At 25.4% G+C, this 21,092-nt stretch overlaps 2 protein-coding genes across 2 annotated transcripts; both read left to right on the plus strand.

Moving 5' to 3' along the window:
• Positions 1 to 3,646: 3,646 nt before the first annotated feature.
• LOC145832284 (uncharacterized) lies at positions 3,647 to 5,660 on the plus strand. Its single transcript, XM_082939603.1, has 6 exons — positions 3,647 to 3,733; positions 3,872 to 3,981; positions 4,182 to 4,260; positions 4,398 to 4,551; positions 5,136 to 5,235; positions 5,645 to 5,660. The coding sequence occupies exons 2-6, from the start codon at positions 3,977 to 3,979 to the stop codon at positions 5,658 to 5,660; spliced, it is 354 nt and encodes a 117-aa protein (XP_082795729.1). The 5' UTR covers positions 3,647 to 3,733; positions 3,872 to 3,976.
• A 4,889-nt stretch (positions 5,661 to 10,549) lies between these two features.
• Positions 10,550 to 11,792, plus strand: LOC145831925 (uncharacterized). The gene is made up of 2 exons (XM_082939278.1): positions 10,550 to 10,993; positions 11,271 to 11,792. Exons 1-2 carry the CDS (start codon positions 10,772 to 10,774, stop codon positions 11,457 to 11,459), a joined length of 411 nt encoding a protein of 136 aa, XP_082795404.1. The 5' UTR covers positions 10,550 to 10,771; the 3' UTR covers positions 11,460 to 11,792.
• The last annotated feature ends 9,300 nt before the right edge of the window (positions 11,793 to 21,092 follow it).

Consider the following 21,092-nt stretch of genomic DNA (forward strand, 5'->3'; position numbering starts at 1 on the left):
TATAAAATTCAACGTAAAAGTTTTTTAGATTATTACAATTTTACCTTCTTTAAAAACGCTGTGAACTATTTTTGAAGTATTTTCATGTGTGCTATTAGTATTGTTTATCTAGTTTTATAAATTAGGTTAAGTTAATTTTCCAAGTCTAAAAATGTTCTCTTTTTCTGTATTTATTCTTTGAAGTTTTATGCTTAGACTGTATTTTAATTTTTATTTTATTGGAAAAGTTTTTGAGTACATTATGAATAATACTTAAACACATAACTTAGCTAATTTTCGTTTAGTTATCTTTTCTATTCTTTAATTTTATTGGTTGTTTTATTTCTTTAGGTTCAAAAGTTTAGATTAAAAAAAAAAATTTTTAGCTCGTAAGAAATTGTAAAAGCATGTGGTGTACGACTCGATAACCGAAAGGTTTTTGTATACCAGGTCTTTATACCAAACTTTTTGAGCACTTTTCTATCGTTCAATTAACAATATATTACAACTTTAGTAGTTAAAGTGAACATTATTGAAGTAAAATTGTACTTACTAGTTCATAAACAATGCTTAATAATCATTTGTTTACATTGAATCGCATTATATAATCGAAATTTTAATCAATTTAGTAATAATTGTCTTAACAAAAGTTAAACTTAAAATCATTAACTTTTTGTGACATCACAAAAAAACTTAAAATTTAGATTATTTCAGCCGGCTCAAGAAGATGCCCAAGCTAAATGAGAAACTTTTTAGTTCTAATTTATCTATGTGATAAATTCGACATTCATTATTTACAAGTTTAGCAAATAAGCAAAATTAAATCTAAAAACAACGTTGTTAATGAATGATTTAAGCTTTTTTTTTATTCTTTTTTTTTTTTTCAGAGGACGCTAAGGAAACAGGAAACCAGTCAAAACACGCCCCTGATCATCAATTCATATAAAAATTTAAACTCTTCTGGTTTGCAAACGTATTTTTAACGTGATATTAAATGATAAGCGTTATGTTTGTCATCAACCGACTACACAGCAAAGCATTTTGACTGCGCTCCTGAGTGTTGCAATTATCAGCTAACTTTTTCTACCAATGGATTCTGTTTATCAGTTATCAATAAACAGAAGGTTTGTTCCAGATTACTTACGGTGCTGATTTTTGTACATATAAAACTTATCTCCTAAAAATTTCTTGCATAAATAACATTGTTCGTGCAGAAACTTGCTTTTGCAAATATTAAAGTACTAAAAAGTGATAACAATGTTTTGACTTCTAAGTTTAAAGCTATATCAATTTAAATTTATAGTTTATTGAACGACAAAAAATACGCTCAAAATATTTGGTCCTAGGACCTGGTGAACGAAAAAACATTCCGGTTATCGAGTCGCACACCACGGATACCTTTTAACATCTTGTCCAGAACTCAAGATAAGGACCAAATGCGTAAACTTGATGTAGCTTTATTTTTTGTGTCTCGTTTATTTTATTTTACTTTTTTTATAAAACTTGCTTTTACTTAGGTCTTTATATAATAGTAAACTTTAAACGTTTCAAATTTTAAATTTAAAACGTAAGCTTGGTTAAGTAAAAAAAACGACTTTAAACTTTAAGTATTTGTAAAATAAAATTTAAAATATTTTTAGTTTGTACATAGTTTAAAAAACAAGTATAGCTTGCTAAAATAGAGAGATTGAAAATAAATAGTAAAAAGTAAATGTATTCTAAAACCTTCCTGAAAACTTTTAGAATGTGTGAAAATAATATTCTGGAAAAGAGAATATCTTATATATAGCTTTTTATTTTTTCATTTATTATTTAAAAAACCCAATAAGGAATTTTTTTTTAAGTTCTTTTTACAAGTTAACTAATTAAAATTAATGTTTGTTTAAAACTGTTTTATAGACTTTAACTCTTAATTTGAACTTTGTTTTTAAAATCCCTTATCTTTTAAGTTCACCTTCATTATCTATTTTGTTGCAACTTTATTTCACCTTTAAAACCTCATGATGAACATTTTTAGTAATTACATGACTTATTAAAAAACAAATTTAATGACTCATAGTTTAAAGAATACATATTTACAACTATATTGAAAAAATATATTTTCAAGTTTAGCTGAGCTTTTAAGGCATATAGTTGATTTTTTAAATAATATGTTTAATGAAACGGTGAAAAAACAAGTTAGTTTATTTTTTCAAAACAGTTATTAACCAATACACAAAGTTTCATTGCAAAACCTTTAATTTTTATATTTTATAAAAAGAATTTTTTTGGCTAAAAGGTAGCTTGTGGGCCGCAGATTTAAGTTTTGAGGGCCGCATTTGGCCCGCGGGCCGCAGTTTGCCGACACCTGTCTTAAGAAGTGTATAAAAATAAGCTTTATAGTTTGAACTAAGCTGCATTTAAACTAGTAGATAAAAATTGCCTAGAATAATTAAAACTAAGCCTAGGCGATATATTTTAGTTTTTTAATAAAGCTGAGTATAATATTTTTAAAATTGAAGCAAATTAAAACCGTAACATGCTTAATAAGCGTTACTCAAATACTATCTACAGTTACTCAAAAATTATAAAACAATTTAAGTATATAAACGTGATGTTTAAAAAAACAGCCCTTTTTAGTTTAGATAAACAAGTATATTAAATATTTAATACAGTAAGTTGTATGTTTATATGAAAATAGTTTTATTTAAAGGACTGTGATGTCAGGATTGTTCTCATGATATGCAAGTTACAATGTCCACGTAAATATTTGAAATACATGGACTACAAAGTAATGGATTGTCCTTATTGTAGGTTACTAAATGTTTTGCTTAGTCGAGTTAAATCACTAGCACTGTTGAAAAACTAAAATAAATTAGATATAATGGTAAATAATTTACTTAATGATAAAAAGTTTTCCGTATAAACTTTACACGTTCCAGGTTTATTTATTGACTATCAGTCCTGGACAAGACACTAAAAGGTATCCGTGGTGTGCGACTCGATAACCGAAAGGTTTTTTCGTGCACCAAGTCTTAGGACAAAATATTTTGAGCGCTTGTTTTTGATGTTCAATAAACAATATATATTTATGGTTTGAAAAATAAAAATGAAATATTAAAAACAACGAAAAATCAGCACCCAAGAAAACTTTAAAATAACCTTTATATTATGAGTTAACACATTTTTTTTAGTTTTTGGAGTGCGGTAGGGCTGATAACTGCAATCGTTGTTTATGGATTAGTTGCTACATTTTTAAATTTTGTTCTTTTTTGGTCAAAAGTGCTAAAGAAAAGAAAAAATAAGTTATCTGCAATGGATTTGTTTTACTGTTCACAGGCTGTTTCATCGATTGTTTTAAGTAATAAAAACAATTACTAAATAATTTTAATGTATTTCATGCTTTAAAATTATATATATAATTTTTTGAACTTGATAAAATATTTTAATACAGACAGCCCTTTTGAATAATTTTTTTACAATGTTTTGTGAAAGCAATAATACAATTAATACTTTTTAAGACTTTTTGGATAAGTTCTTAAGCTTGTAGTGTATATAAAGCACTCCAATAACTCATAGATGTTCTTTGTTTCACTATGTATCCTTATGTTGTTGCAATGATACTCAACTCAAAAGTTAGAGAATTTTACCCTACAGACCACATAAGAAATAACAATTATATGAATAGTCTTAGCAGTAGATTTATCATTGTTGGATCGCTTACAGCTGCATATATTTCAGCAGTATATCACCTTTTACTTTTAAGTATTTTGAGGTTGTTTTGTTTGTTAGATTAAAAAGTTTTGTTAATGATTTTTCTAAATTATATTACTAAATTTAACCCTAACTTTTTTTTACAGACCGAGTATAAAAAAACTAAGTTTATTACTATTTAAATTCTTATCAACTTTAGGTATTTCGCAATTTCTGATGTATTTAAAGTAAAAGAACTAAGTAAAAAGAAATTGAAATTCTTCTTATGTGTTTTATGGATGACATCAGCTGTTGATGGAATTTTATGCAGTAAGTTAATAAAATTATACAAAGCAATAAAAACTGTAACTAAAATAATGACAAAAATAACTTTAAACAGTACTTTTAACAATTACATTTCTTTTTTAAACACTTTTATACTCAAGTTACACAAAACAAATTTAAAATTTAGCCACATTTATTCCTTCGGAACTAAATGAAGCACTAATGTTTTATTTTTTCGAATCAAGGTTTGATGATACAATAGCAGATAAAACAGTTGTTCCAGCTTTGATAGTGATAGTTTTGGTTGTTCCAAATGCTGTAACGGTAAGAATTTTTTTTTGGATAAAGTACACGGTGTTTTATAACGTTTAAAACTTTAATAAATTACTTACAAAATATTGAAACTAAAAACACATAGTGTTATTTTATAACATATTTTCAAAAACTTTAAACTTAATAAGGTCATATTCACGCGGAAAACAAAAAGCAAAATAAGTTTAGAAATGAACAGGTACAAAGATATGGGTATATCAAATATGAGAAGTAGAATGAGAGAACACAATGAAATTTTGAAATACTTGATATGGATGCAAATCGGATGCTTTATTGGAATTGGTTATTTTTTCATTTTCGAGTGTAATTAGGTTGTAGAAAAATAGTAATTTAGGAAAACTTAAACTTAATTTTCGTTTCTCGATATTTGTAATTAAAAAAGTAAAGACGACTTTTAGTAATACATACTTGAATTTAGGAAATATTTTAATGCTTCTTAGTTTAGTTTCCTTATAAGGTAAACATTTAAAGTTAAATCAAGTATTAAATACGAAAAAGACCTAGATTTAAAGTTAAAATATAGTAGTGACACAATAGATTTGTTTCAAATTAAAACTTTCTAGACGACTGTATGCAAATATTAGTGTAAGGACACTTTTTATTTAACTATCTACAAGTTAAACTTTATGCTAGAGTTTAGATAACAAAGTTTTTTTTTTATTCGTACAAAAAAGTAAGTTTAGTGTATTCTTTTATAAATAAGGAGTTTTATATTATAAACTTTTATACAAACTTTTACTAAAAAAGTTTAATAGTTACATAACATTAAAAATACACAGAGATTTATCTTTTTATTTTAAAAATTGTTGTTGTTTCTTACTTTATGTTGTTTTACTTTTTTCAATCAATTTATTCTTTAAATACAGCTCCTATAGGGTTTGTGTATGTTTACAATGAACTTTATTTGACAAATAACGAAAGCTCTTGGATTGTCACTATTTGTGGTTATTCTTTTATTTTTAATGGGTTAGTTTATTTTTATTTGTTTAGTCTTTCCTAGTTGTTCTTTGAGCTTTTTTATTAAATAGTTATCATATACTTATCAAATACTTAAAATTTTTAAGACCAGTTCTGCTAGTAATCTTACTAAATTATTTAAAATCTACGTTCGCCCTAACCTCGAACACAATACCCCAATATGGTCCCCCGATTTAAAAAAAGACATTATTAGGAATAAGTCTGTGCAGAGAAATTTTACCCGTTGTGTTTGTAATAGATGCAACATTTCAGATACCTCTTATACAAAGGTAGATTGGTGAAGCTCAGATTGGAGTCTTTAGATTATAGAAGAATGCAGTTTGATTTGAGAACACTTTTCAAAAATTTTAATAGTAAACATAAAGATTTTTTCAATCATTTTTTTGTTTTTTGTCAGACCAGTTATAGTCTGAGAGGAAATGATAAAAAAATAAAGTGTAAATATAACTTTAATAACAGTCAGTGGCAAAATCATTTTTTCTGCAGAACAAATAGAAACATTTTAATAACTATATAAGCTTGATTTCGTTACATACATAAACTGTTTTTATAGTTGCTTTAATATTAGAAAGTTTGTCTACAAAAACTTTATACTTTAAAACTTATTAAACAATTATAAAAACATTGTTTCATTGTGCTAACAAACACAAAAAAAATTAAAATTACAGACTGATAAACGTTGTTGTCACTCTTGTAAGAAGTAAAAGTTACAGAAAGGACCTAAAACTTATTATATCGAAGATTTTATGCAAAATCACGCTTATTTAGATTTTATTAGTTATGTTTACTACTTTTAAATGTACATAATGGCTATGGATTTATTACAATTTATCCGTTTTTTAAACTGAAGTTTAAATCAACTTGCATTTTTGTGTAACAAAACGTTTACATAGTCTAAATTAAAAACAACTTTAAAGCTTTAAAACCTGAATACTATGTTTTTATCATTTTCTTTTGCTTTTCATGTTGTTATCAAAATAACGTTTTTTTACCGTAAATGTTCAGGCAAATAATAATAGTTCTATTATTAAAAGTAATAATTGTTGTATAAGCTTAAAATATTTGTAGTTTAAACTGCATATTGGACATGACATTAAACTGTATCCTAGTGTATGATTCGATAACCGGAAGATTTTTTCGTACACCAGGTCCTAGGACCAAATTACTTGATTACTTATGATTATTATATTACTTATTAATTATTACTTGAGCGCTTTTTTTTCGTTCAACAAACTAATATTAAATACATAACTTATACTAAAAAGAAAATAAGTATAATAGTTTTTACAGTGTTTTTTTCTCAATAAGAGTTTGTAAGTTTATTATGAATATTCAGCAATGAATTTTTTAACTAATATTAAAATTTGCCTTCAAATAAACAGAACAAATTTTTGCTTCCTAAAACGGAGATTGTATAATTTAATTTAAAATAGGTAATTAGATGTTCTTAGGTAACTGCAATTAACAATAAAATATATTAAAAACAACTATTGCCAAGGACTTCATAACTTTGTTAAAATCAGTTGAATCAAGATTATTTTCTATTTAATTAAAGTGATAAAAGTAGAAAAAGCTACTATCTAAGAAATCAATTGGTAGTGTTGCAATTAGTATTTAGAAAATACCATCATGTTTTGAAACAGTTTAAATATAGAAAAAAAAAAGCTGAAAGAACTAAGTAAATTAATTGCTTAGCATTTTTCTACAAAAAAAAATTCATAATGAGGTTTTTAACAACTTATTACGTTAAAATAGTTAATAATAAATTGTCAGTTATGTTTAAACATCAAACAACATAATAAGATACAAGTTTAAAATCACCAAATAATAAAACATTATTCATTCTTCGGTTTATATTCTGCTACTTCGTAAAATAAGCTGTATCAAAAAAACGAGCTTTAATTAAAACATTGTATAACATCATTACGTCACTAATTTAAAATTCTGAGATTCAAGTATGTACTCATTTAGTAAGTTTTAATTAAACTGAAAAAAAACTTAAAGTAAGTATTTAAATATTTCTTTAGAAAACTTTGAAAAGCATTGCATTTCTAAGCTTAGTGGAAAGGTTTTAAGGACTAGTGTTATCAAACTTACTCTAATTTACTTAAGAGTACAATTAAAATAGTTGCAGAAATTACAAAATACCACAACAACATAACCTAAATAAAACATATATTTTAGCTAAAACAAAAATGCACAAAAAAAGTTTTTTGAAAAAAATTGTTTAAAAGCTAATTTTACTATGTTCATTAGTTTTACCTACAACGGTTTTTATTAAAGCATATTAGATATTTAATGTTCTACTAAATCCTTAAAATTATTTTAAATTCATTAAAAATTCAAACGCATTTTATTCTGATATTACTAACGTTTTATTTTTAGTTTCTTAACATTGTGATAGTTTACTATAGTTTATTGAACGATAAATGAATGCTATAAATACTTGGTCTTAGGACCTAGTACACGAAGAACATTTCGGTTATCGAGTCGCACACCACGGATACCTTTTAATGTTTTGTCCAGGACAGTTGGTTTTATAAACTTTAATTTAGCTTTTACCGAAAGCTTTTGTACACTCTTATAGTTAATAAAAGTTTACGTTTGTCAATAAATAATATAACTATAGTTAAACAAAAGTTTTTTTTTATATATATTGCTTACAAATTTAAAAAGCACACATACTTTTTATACTATTTTTTAACACTAGTTAAAACTTTACTATATTTTTGAAAAAAAAAAAATATTTTGAAATGATATAATACTTTACATCAAATTTCTAAAGGAGCTATTTTTTTAGAAATCTTGATAATTTATAAAACAATGAAAACAAACGTTAACAAAATACTTTAGTTCATTTATGTTCGTAAACCCTTTTTTCATCAAAAAATAATAAATATTAGAAAATTAGTATAACAGACAATGAATATAGATAAATATGCGTTTAAAACTAGTTTAAACTGCTATAAAAAATTTTTAAAAGTTATAGTTTTGATTTCATTTGTATAGAAAATACTTGTTAGACTAAAAATAGCTTTCAAACTTTTCCTAGGAAAGGAGTTAAACTGAATCCAAGTGGTGAACTACTTGATAACCGAATGTTTTCTGCTTTCAACAGATCCTAACACGATTCGTTTTGAAGGCTTTTTTTTTGTCGTTTAATAAACAACTTTATCGTTTGGAAATACCTCTATGGTTTCTAAAATAACCTATTCGTACAAAAGTAAAGCTTCTCATTAATTTTTTTTTGTATACTGACTTGTTTATTCAAAAAACTTTAATGTAGTTGGTTTATTGCATTATAAAGAAGTAAAAAAAATTAATTCATAACAATTGATGTATATACTCCTTTACTTTGAATCATATAATTTTAAATCAAGTAAAAACCTTCTACAAGCTTTAATTTCATTCTCTCTTTTTTAATCTAGTTCCGTTCTAAAAATAGTGTTTTCCTTCATTAAAATAAATTTTTCAATAAATATTTTCAGATTTTTATATACACAAAGTTCTTTTTTTAAGTATAAATTTTTCTGAATATAAGTCAGTATCTACTTTTATTTTGAAATAATACAAAACTTAAATATCTATTTCAAATTAGTCAGAAAAAATTTGTCAACACTTATTTTTAAAACAATTTTATACTACAAGAGGATGTGTATAAGAGTAAGTAAAGGACAAATTTCTAGGAGGTAAAAAATCTATAAAACTTTTTAATTGAGTTTATTTTTTGTTAGTCTATTGGCTATCAAAATATAATGTACTCTATTAAATTTTTTTACATTTTATTTTTTTTAATTTATCTACGTAGAGTTTTTTAAATAATAACATTTACTTGTATAATTAGCCTATAAGCGATTTATTAAGCTCCTTTTAATATTACTGTTTTACAGAACTTTTCGTTATGTGTGCTTCTAGACTGTTAGTAATTTTACAAGCTTATTTTTTCATTTTTGTTTGTACTTAAATTGTGCACATAAGAAAAAAAAATTTTGTACAATAACAAGCTGTTCCTAAAAACAATAAAGTCTAGTAAAAACGTTTCATCATTTTAAAACTTATTGATAAACCTTTTAATTAAACATAAGAATTTATTAGTTTTTAGTAATCAAAGAGTTTTAATAATTAAGTTTTTAGTCAAAATAAAGGTTAAAGAATTTGTTTACTTTTTTTACATAACTTTTGTACATTTGAATTACTGGAAATAGGAAGCTATTCAAGTGTCAATCTCGTAAAACCTTTCTAATGACGTTTTTCTTATATAAAACAGGTCATCTGATTTTTCATTTGAATATAATATTTTAACGTGTTGTTAGAAGCTATAAATTATAAAAATAAAAGTAAAGTATTCATTAAAAGTAGCAAGAGACTTAGTTATTTAAATACTTGAGAATTTTTTTTTTGTTATTTAATTAAAAAATATAAAACTATCTATTTTAGTTTTGCTGTTTTATAAAAGTTTTTGAAATATTATAAACTATTACAGAACTAACAACATTTAAAGAAATTAATGAGTCCTTAAAGAAAAATTTAAGCAGTTCTCAATCATTTAAACAATAAACACGAAATATTACTGATATAGCAGCTTTTTAAATATTATGTTACAAATAGATTTTAATTATAAAATTAAAACGTTTGAAAAGGAAAATTGATACAATGATAGTAGTATTTATACTTTTAAGTTCATATAAATTAAAATTTAGACGTATATTATGTTTAATAAAAGCATATACTTTTTTAACCAAGGTACGAAAACAACTACAAAAACTTTTGATAGTCAAACAATAAGATGAAAACAAAGCTAAATTTAAATTTAAAACAGTTTCCTATGAAAATTAACTGTTTTATATTAAAATATGTAACACTATACCTATAATACTTTTAAATTCTGTCTAAAGGATATGTGTTTGAAAATTTAACCAGGGTACTTTTATGTTTATAAAGATTTCTTTTAGTTTCCTATTAAATTGTTTCTAATTTTTTTCTAATATCTCAAAAAATATTTAAGCTATGCATTATAGCTTATCAGGTTCAAATTATTCATACATCAGGTTCTTGAACCAAACTTTTTGAACACTTTTTTTCCGTTCAATAAACAATAATGTCAAAAGTAAGATGTTTTTCGTTTGCTAGAAAGTACTAATTAAAATTTTTGCAATTTTTTTTTTATTTTCATCAGGGTTTATATTAAATATATTAGAACTTTTCATCCATAAGTAAGGTTTGTTAATTGATTGCATTTTAAAATATTTAGTTTTTAGATTTTCATAAAATAATTAATTTTTATACTCATGAGCTACCTTTTTAAACGAAATTGAACTGAATTATGTTTTATAATTTTCACTGTAAAGACTCGTAGTTTTTTTAATCAAAATTGTATAACATTTATTATTTCACCATCAAATAATAAAAACTAAGCTTGAAAATATTTCTGAGTTACCTAAGTAAAAACTGTAAAAACTACTTCCTACTTTTACGCTTTTAAGTTATAACAGAAGCGTTTGGTAATCAGAATATTTTTATTAAAATGTTACTGAGAATTTTTCTTCTCGTACTGCTAACTTCGTATGCTTTTCCGAAACCTCAATATCCAACATTCAACGACGACGAAGAAATGGCGATTGACGATTCATCAGCATTGGGATCTGGTGCTTTACAGCAGTTTTTAGAAGAAGGAGATAATTGTCAAGATATGATGAACAGTTGTAAAAAAGGCCTGATATGTGCAAGGGAAAGAGATGAAATTACTGTAAGTTTTTAACTGTTTTTAATGCTTTAGTAATAATCATAAGTATTCTAATGTGTCGATAATTTATTTTGTATTTAAACTGCGTTAAGTAGATTAATAAAATTAAAACTTTTAATAATGTATTTTTATTAAATATTCCAAAGAAAAGGTTATTTTATTACGTAGTAGTTTTAAAAAGTTAATTATATACTAGTATTAGCTTGTATTTTTTCTGTCAAAAATAATATATCGGTTTTTTAAGAAAAGCAGTAACCCTATCAATTGCAATTTCAAACAGATCTTCAAGTTCTCCTATATGAAAGAGTATATGGTCTGCAAAGATCCAAAGTTTTTTATAATAAGTACTATGAAGCAAATGAAAGAAGCAGTGAAAAGAAACGATTTAGAAACATATGAACAACTCAAAAGAAGATTTTCAACAATATACAGATCGCTACAAGTTCCGATTGACTTGGACAATGTTTAATTCACTTAGTTTCTGAAAAATTCAAACAACGACATTAAAATTTATCTTTAGTTCATAGTATGTAAAATGCAAAGCCCTTTATTCATAAATAAAATTTGTATGCACGAATACTTTAATCTATAAAATAGCTTTAATTTTATTCTTTTGATAATAAAAGTTTTTATAAATACTGTACAAATATTTGTAAACAATATATATACTTGTTAAATATCAACTAAACCGTAAACTTTACTTACAACCTCAGTGTCATCCAAACAAGTCTAGCAGTAAAATAATGATCCGACAAAAACTAAATTTTTATCAATACAAGTCATACTAACAATCTAGATATATTTACACTAGTAGAGCTAATAAAGGTTTAATTTTTTATTATTAAATGTATTTCTTAATCGATAAAATAAAATACAAAATCACAACTTCTAAATGTCAGTATTATTACATTTTTTAGATACTTCTTCAGTTTTTACATTAATTTCACTTACGCTAAAATTTTGAAGGATGACAAACAAAAGTTTTAGATGATTTAGAACAGGGTTTTCCAATGTGGGCCAAGTGACCCCATTGGGAGCCATGACAGATATCCAGGAGGCCATGAGCAGCAAAGGGGCCAAAGGGGGCCATGAGCAGTAAAGGAGTCACAGGGGGGCCATAAGTTCATAATTTGAAACTTACACTAGATATTCTGGAGTTGAAGATGAAGAGCAATAAAGAAAAAAAAAAGTCTTAGGTTCTTTATAATAGTAGTTTTGAACCTTACACTAGATGTTCTGGAGTTGCAGATGAAGAGCAAAAAAAAAGGTCTTAGGTATTCTTAATGGTAGTTTTTTGAGTAATAATGTTGGAGGCCATAGCTTTTTTAAATTCTTTAAAGGGGGCCATTTAAAAAAAAATTGAGAAACCCTGATTTAGAATAACTTTAAGTAAAGTATTATTAAATTTATCATAATATACAAAAAATTTGTATAGTTAAAAAGTTGTTTGTTTTTAAAAACGATATTTTTATGAACAATGGTAAGGTCAATATGTAAAAAAAAAGTTTAATCAAACCATACATTGAGTGTTTAAAAGTACATAAAAATAAAAAGTTGCAAGCGTAAAAACATTATAAATACTAAGAATGAAACTTTTTTTTAATTAAAATATAAGAGATAGTTAATGTCACTATCAACTTATTAAGTTATACTTCTAGAAATATATTATTACCTCTCCTATATTACAACGCTAATTACAATCTTAATAAGTTTTAAGAAAAAGATTAGGTGAAACTTTTTAGTTTTGAGTATTATTATAGTGTAAAAAAAATGTTTTAGATTATGGCTTTTGTTTTGATGTTTTGTAGTAATAAGAATATGCATTATATCCGCTAAAGATACAAAGTGATTATTTAGATAAATTTATTTTTTAAACAAATTGTTTTATATGGGATACTTTTTTACTTATAATTAATAATTCTAAAGTTTTCTAATGCTTACTTCTCGCTTTATAGTACTCCTATAAATAACAGCTCATTAACTACTAAAATCTTTTATTTATTATAACAGCGAAAACTAGTATTTTTTTCAAGTTTTATTTAGTTCTTAGTAATCTTTTATGTCTTAATAAACTTTTTTTTAATAATTAAGGTAGTAATCCAGGAAAAATAAGTTTTTTTTTTTAGGTTTTATTAATTATGTCATTATGAATATTACTAAAAAAAAACAATGCTACTTTAAACATTTAAACAATGCTAATTTAAACCGTGTAGAAATTGATTTAGCTAATAAAAAACGAATAAAAAACAGTATTGTCGTTAGCTTAAAAGCTTTTCAATAAAATAACAATAAATTTCTATACTTTCGCTAAATTTTTAGTTGTAATTGTTATTTTCTTAATTTAATTGAAAATTACTAACTAAGCAAGTCCTAGACAAACAATTTCATTGTTTACAAAAATATTTTTAGTTGTTAACAGTAACATAAAAAATTATATAAAAATACTTAGTGGTTAAAATTTGAACAATTTTATTAAAGTTTACTCTACCTGCTTTATTTTCTAGAAAACGAAAATTGTTTAAAGACATTACAAATAAAACAATAAATTTTTTCACCACGTTTCCTCAGTTTTGATTTTAGTAGAAATTTACTGTAAATAGTAAACTAGGTGACGATCAATACAACTTATAAATATAAATTAATGAGTCTATAACTAGTTTAAATAAATAAATTGTGCAAATAACGGGATTTCAGAATCAAATTAACAAAAAATAGTTAGTAAATTTAATTATGCTGTTTCAATAAGAGTGGTTTGCAAAAGATAAATACTTTAAACAACGAAGACCGAACTCCCACCTAACATAACATTAAAATTATGTTCAAATATGTATGTGCATGTAAAAGCTCATATATTGTATGGACATGCTCTTTGTAGTAAATACATATAATCAATACATGCCGAATAGTTTACTAAGTAACATTGAAATTGCAAACAAAAATATCGAAACTGGTAGTTTAAACAGTAAGGTAGTAGTAGACCTTGTTTTGAACAAAATGTTATTGATAATTCAAAAAGTTGTCAAAAGTTTATCTTAAGTAGACTTTTGATAACTTCTATCAGTACTTTTTTTCATAAGTCCCCCTTTAAATAAATCAAAGCAGCTATGATCCCACCGAAAAAGTTTCCTCCGACTAAACTACCATTAAAAACGCCTAAGAATTTTTTTTATGCTCTTCATCATCAACTCCAAAATATCTAGGATAAGTTTCAAATTATAACCTCATAAATAAAATTTACTCATATTTACACCATTAAAGTATAAAGATACCTATTATTGTTTTTTAAGTTGTAATGAACAAATAAAAGTTTTTCGCCTGTTTTTTGAAGCAATCGATTCCGCTTTTGTTCGTACAAGTTACCAGCTTCTAAAAATAACCTTTTAGCATAAACAGAAGATGGTGGTGCCGAAAACTACCTCCTTCGAACCTGACAAGATGTTTCTTGTTTGAGTTCCACCAAGACAAGACTTCAGCTTCTTTAACTTGTTTAGTAGATAAATTTTCCTCAGCTAAAAAACCTTAATTTTTATCTCAATTTCTTGATCAACTAAATCTTGTTGCTCACTTTTCGTGAGTTTTTGCACTTGTTTCCGATTTAAATGTAGAGTAGAATAGTATAAAAAATTGGAACATCATTTGTAAGTTTTTAAGCTTTAGGTTTATTAGGCGGTACTAGAGGAACTTGACCACTTTGACCAGTCTAATGACAACTATGATTTTTTACTTCAGTAGCTTTCTGTTTGAGATTGGTAGGAAAAAGTCAAGTCGATACCATTAATCAACAGCTGTTGTGAGTAAAAACAAGTTGTTATCATAAAGGTTTATTCGTGTGCTATCAATAATAATATAAAACCTTCTTTCAAAAGCCTCTTTTGTATTTCGGCCAAGATTGCCAAGGATGTAGAACTACTTTGATCTATATTTGGTAGACTATAAGTTTTTATGGTTAAAAAAACTTTTTTAGTACTGCTACAGGCGGGATTACACTTGACAGCAATGCATTGTTTTTACTACACTTCTACGTTACTATATAAAAAAGGTTCAAACAGTTCATTAAGGAGGCTAACAAGTTTACATTCATCAGCTATAAGAGTAATTTCGGGTTTAAATTTCTTGTTAGCCACGTAGATCTTGACAATCGTTTTTAATTTTTCTTATCTTTTCAGCATCAAGTAGGTTGATTTCCACCTTGTTTCAACATCTTGCACAAGTAACAAGGCTTTTTGCATTGACACTGATATACATAAAGTGACCTGGATTTTTTTTAGTTTCTTGCACGCTGTAGAATAAAGGTTAAAGTGGCTAATAGTTAGACAGGCCTTGGCTATTAACACACTTACGTTACTTTCTTAAAACAGTGAATTTTTAATTATCAGTTGAAGCGTGTGAATGAAACAGATGAAAAGAATTCTAATATCAATATACCAGCCTTCATGTTAAATGCATTGTCGCGCAGAAAAATGTGAATGCGATTCATATTATAACTTAATTTTCAATCATCTCTTTTATGCTTTCTAAAATATTTAAGCTTGTGTGAAAGCTTTTTATTTCCTTACAGAGCAAAGATCAGTGTTTGTACACAAAGCTCTAATTTAATCAATGCGCTGTTAAAGAAAAATATAATGTCTTTGTCCTTAAGTTTGCCCACATTTAAGTGACAAAACGAAGCTTCTGATAACTCAGTTTGTATTTTTATCTTCAAACTTTCATAAGTCTGAGGAAGCATTGTATTAATAAAGTACTTAGTGCACAGAATCAAGTAACCTGGCTCTAAAGCAGCCAACATGTCTATGAAACCTTGGTCGCTAGTAATTGAAAATGGTTGGTTGTCCATAGCAGTCATGTTCTTAATTGTTTTATGAATTTTAATAGGTTTTTAATCGTTTATTTTCCATAATTTAACAGGGCGATAACTCTCAGTAATAGTTTGGTTCTTTGCTATTAGCATCCTTTGTTTTATGTTGGGGGCGAACTATCACTGACTGCTTTATTGGATGATGATGAACAAAGTCTTTCCAAACTAACTGGGTCCGGTAGATCACTACTAGTCTTAGACTATGCTTTTTTGAAATTGTTTTATAAACTACTTAGACTTACTTTTACAGACATTTAGTTACAGACATTTAGTTTGTTTTTAATTAGTTCTTCAACTAAATGTATTTATTATTTAGTATTACTAGAACAAAAACCTTTAAAACTTTTAATTTTAATTTACGTAATAAGTCTTAACAAAAACCAGCCCAATATTATTTTATTCAAACATTTTAATATACAAAATGTGTCTTTTTTAAGCACTTAAAGGTTGTTGAAAAAAATGAAAATGTAAGATTTATATACTTGTTTAAATTGTTCAAAAAGCTTTCTACATGGAAATGCTTAAATTTAAGTCATGTGCCTCTATCAAATCAAACCATTGTTTACTTTGATTTTAGAAGTTTCTTATAGCACCTTGAAAATTCAAAAAAAAAATCAAAGTAAAAAGTTTATCTTACCTTAAACTTTTAGTTGCATGTATATGTAAAAATGTTTTAACTTTTTAACTTTAAACTATTAAGTTTTATAAACAGCTAAAACATAAAAAGCAAAACAAATATTTTGTAGCTATTCTACTGTAAATCTTTTTATCCTTTAAACAATGTCCAATCAAGTTATTAAGAAAATATAATTGTTTTTGATTAGTTCAAATTGTTTTTTTGGTAGTTTTTCATTATATAAAATATGAATATAACCGAGCAGAAATGACATGAATCAAGAAACAAAAAACTCTGAATACTGAATAGACGTTTGTTTGACATACCTTAAAATATTTTGCTCGATTAAGTTTGATTACTTGCTTAAGGCAATTAAAGCATTAAATTTTACCCAGTCAGTAATATATTTATCTGTACAATAAATGTGATTGTTAAGCTTTATCTTTTTCTCTTTACCCAGTTTAGTAAAAGTTTTATGTACTTACTTAGTAGGGTAAAGTTTTCTCAGTTTTTCTATTTATTTATAGAACCACCGGTGAATTTTTATACACGTTTTAAAGAAACTGTCGTATATTAAAAAAAACTATTACAAATTACCTAGAAACTATTCGCTTAGATTTAAAATAACGAGCGTGAACTTAGCTTGACAGCGGTTTTAAGAACTTTTTTTTAAATTTTCCAAACTTTGGACTCAATTATTTTCCTTATCTCAATAGCTAAATAAAAACTTTTTTTTTTGTTCTAGACAACGGTCCTTTGCTCTTAATTTTAAAAATTCCATTGGATTGGGGTCTGAAATTTTGAGTTGAGTCCTTAAGCTTTTAAGATTAGGAAAATAATTTGGTCCAAGGTTTTGACTATTTTAAAAAAATCCTAAAAAACGCTGTCAAGCTAAGTTCAAAGTTGAAAGCTAAGTTGAAAATATAGCTTTAAATTAAGTTTTAAGACCAAATTTTGAAAAAAAGTCCCTTTCTTGAAAAATATTTTTTAATTTTCAACTAAAAGAAAAATAAAACTAGTTGATTCAAAAAAAAATAGTCAATTCAAAAAAGTTTTTCATCAGAATGATAAAATTTACTTCACATAAAAATAATATATTACATCAAAAATATTTAAGAAAAACAACATGGTCAATGAACCTGGTGTGGAGAACGACCTATAAGGCTATTTACTCTTTTAAGTTATATATATATATAATGTCCTGGACATGATATTAAACTATATCCTGGTGTATGACTCGATAACCAAAAGGTTTATTTGTACACCAGGTGCTAGGACCAAATATTTAGCTCTATTTTTTCCTTCATTAAATATAAATGATTTAATTTTATTTGGAAAAGTAGATTTAAAAAAAAAACAGACTTATGTTTCAAAAAGCTAAATGCTTTATTCAAGCTAAAGGCTTTAAAAGCCCTTAAAGTGGACTCTGTGGAAAGTATTTAAGGGCTTAAGGGGGTCTGAAATTTTTTTTTTACTAAAAATAACAATAAATCTTAATGAAAGCATAAAGTACAAACTACAAGCCAGTTTTTAAATAATCAAAAAGCTTATTTAACTTTAAGAAATTGTAAGTTTTATAAAAAGCTTCCATTACAAGCATATGGACCACAAATTTTTTGCAATCAATTTTCTTTGAAATTTAAAAAATCACTAAAAATCCATCTTCTTAATTTTTTGAGCTAGAGACCTCAGACTTTCAGGAAACGTTCCTTTTATAGTTTAAAAAACTTTAAATGTTGAAATTTCAAAAATATTCAAAAATAGAAATTTTAAACTAAAAATAAAAAAAATAGGTGGTTTTTTTTTAATAAAAACTTTTTTTTTCAAAATAAAAAACATTCTTGCATTTAATCTTTTAAGAATTTAATAATACACTTTCTGTGAAAATTTGAAGAAGATTGCTTATAAATAAAGGAGTAGATCCATTTTTAGTAAAATGGTCTTTTTTTGAGTTTTTAGTTTGTGCCTTCCATTAAGAACCTATCGAGGTTACCAACCTTGATCGCTCATATCTCAAAAAGTACTTTGAACTTTTTCAAGTGGTTAAAATGTCTGATAGCTCAGATAAAACTCTTTGAAATAAGACCAACTTGTAAAAATCAAAACTTTTTAAAATGCCTCTTACATCTTAACTATTATATTGATCTATTAGAATACTACTCCTGCATGTAGTTTAATACTGTTTATAGCAAAAATTTTTCATTATATGCCATAATCTTTATAAAATAGACATAAAGACTTTGAAACATCAAACTCTATTCTATAATAAATATTAACATTATAACTTGATGGAAGTGTAGTTATATTAACATTTAAATTGATATTAAAATAAATTTAGAGAAGAATATGAACAGTAGCTTAATATAGTTGTTCTCTAACACTTCTGTCTAGAAAAATTTTTTGATAATTTCTGTATAAATTTTCTGTTTTTTATGGGTTTCCCTATAAATATTTTTTGAAATATTCAGTGGGAACCCTGTCTATATTAATAATTTAAATATGAAACTTAAAATAAGTTAACCACTTATTCAGCATTGTTGAGGCTAGTTTGAATTTTTGAAAACCCAGGTCAGTTCAAGCTAATCAAATTTTTTTTGAACTCAGGCTGGTTTGAATTTTTTTTAATTTTGTAAGCTAGTTTTTTCACAAATATTATGTTTTTATTTTGCCCCTTTGTTCTTGATTTGTTATTTTTAGATGCTTATCTATCAACAGCAGTTTTATTATGGTTAAAAACGGTCTTCAATTGCTAGATTTTTTTTTTTCAGCTTCTCCTAAACCCTTGCCAACTTAAGTAGCTTTGTGTAATTAAGACTTGTTTGTTGTTGCCCAGGGAATAGGATATATTGTTTTATTAAGAAACACTTTTTTACCTTACATAGTGATAACCCTGCAACACTCTTCACTATAAAGCCCACCAACAACCCAGTTTTGTTACTACCTTCACAAAAACTAACTAACATTCAGTTGTTGCAAATAAAGTTAAGTTTACAATCTACATTTAAAACACAAACCACAACAAAACAAATAATTATATAAAACACTAACTAAATCTTTAACACTCAAACCTATAAAACCAAGTTAATTTAGGTCATTATTTTATAGTTACTTATTATTCAACTATCCATAATCTTGAAGCAAATATATGTTCTGGCAGAGGTGCAAAATATTTTTTAAATAAATTCAGGTCAGTAAATATAAGGGTTACCACATACTCAAGATAACTTATCTAGTCTAATTGTGTTTTAAACTTAGGCCAACTTAGCTTAATTACTATAAAACTAAAACTCTGGCTGTTTTTTATACTTTTTATAAGTCTAAGACTAGTTAAATTGACTTTTTATTTTAATAATTTAAACATCAGACCTATTTTTAACTTTACTTAATAATTAAAATGACTCAAATTCTTTCTTTTCCAATAAATTTCATTAATTTTTGTCAGGGAACGTACAATTAAACAATAAACTAAAATAAAACACAAACAATTTATATTACAAAAATATACTATTTGACAAATTAGCTAAATTCAAGCGTAGTCAACATTAGCAAAATGGCTTTTAAGTAAATAGGGCTAAGGTGTAATCAAACTCTTTCTTTTTACATAAATTAGGTTTATTTAAATAAATTAGAGTGTCTTCTAATCTTATTAAATCTAAAGTATTTGAACATTGTCTCATAATACTAAATTTTGAAATATCAAAATTGTTTTCACAGCAAGTATTGTTTACTTAATGTTCAGCTATAGCTGATATTTTTCATCTCATTTTTGACTGCTCCGCTCTTTATCTTTTTTGTCACTGATGTGCGATATAATACATTTTTGAACATGCTCCTTCATTCTTTTTTTAGGTGACGGGAAGTTTGTCCAATGTAACTACTTTATCAGTAGCATTTAAACTTGTAGACTACAAAACTTTTTTCTTCTGGTAACATTGGGTCTTTTCCTGGTCATTTGAGTATTGTTTTAGACGTAAATTCTAGGATTTACCAAAAAATAGGTTTTGTAAAAAATAGGGCAGTTTTTTGACTCAAAGAGTGGCAACCCTGTTAAAAATTAAACAAAATCTTATACTCTATAAAAACTCACTCGTAGTTATACTTAGAGCTTTTATATAAGAGCCAATGTTATATTTTGTGAAAAAATATATATGACTCTCACTATTGCCTTTAGACTTTATTAAAACTTTAGAGTGTAAAAGTTGACCATTCTAAATTTGAACATTTACTCAAAAATGTAACTTTTAAAAGCTAATAAGCTAACGTCTTCTAAATAATTAAGTTAACATTTTCTACGTTTCATTTATGAGCACAGTTTTGTTTCAGAAATAGATCAATACATACAATTGTATTTTTTATGACTTTAAAGTAGCATGTGTGATATATCAAACAGTTATTTTTTGTATTAAAAAGTTTTATCAATTATCTACTTGTAATGGAATAAAAAGAGCAATAATTTATTTTGAGTTTTTTTAGTTTATAAACTACACACTACTACTACTAATTAAAAATTAACTAAGTTTACTGAAGTACTGAAGTTTTTTAAGAAATATTTTTTTAATAGTAATTTTTTTTTATAAAACTTGGTAATGCTAAGTTATACTTTATTAATTAAGGCTTTTTTTTTCAGAAAA

Source organism: Thalia democratica, chromosome 3 (assembly GCF_965202585.1).
Source record: "Thalia democratica chromosome 3, ktThaDemo2.hap1.1, whole genome shotgun sequence".
Lineage (NCBI taxonomy): Eukaryota > Metazoa > Chordata > Thaliacea > Salpida > Salpidae > Thalia > Thalia democratica.

Coding starts and splice junctions, on each gene's coding strand:
- LOC145832284 (XM_082939603.1), top strand. Junction 4,261..4,397: donor TTGTTCCAAATGCTGTAACG/GTAAGAATTTTT, acceptor AAACTTAATAAG/GTCATATTCACGCGGAAAAC. Junction 4,552..5,135: donor CGGATGCTTTATTGGAATTG/GTTATTTTTTCA, acceptor CTTTAAATACAG/CTCCTATAGGGTTTGTGTAT.
- LOC145831925 (XM_082939278.1), top strand. CDS start 10,772: ATGTTACTGAGAATTTTTCTTCTCGTACTGCTAACTTCGTATGCTTTT. Junction 10,994..11,270: donor GGGAAAGAGATGAAATTACT/GTAAGTTTTTAA, acceptor AATTTCAAACAG/ATCTTCAAGTTCTCCTATAT.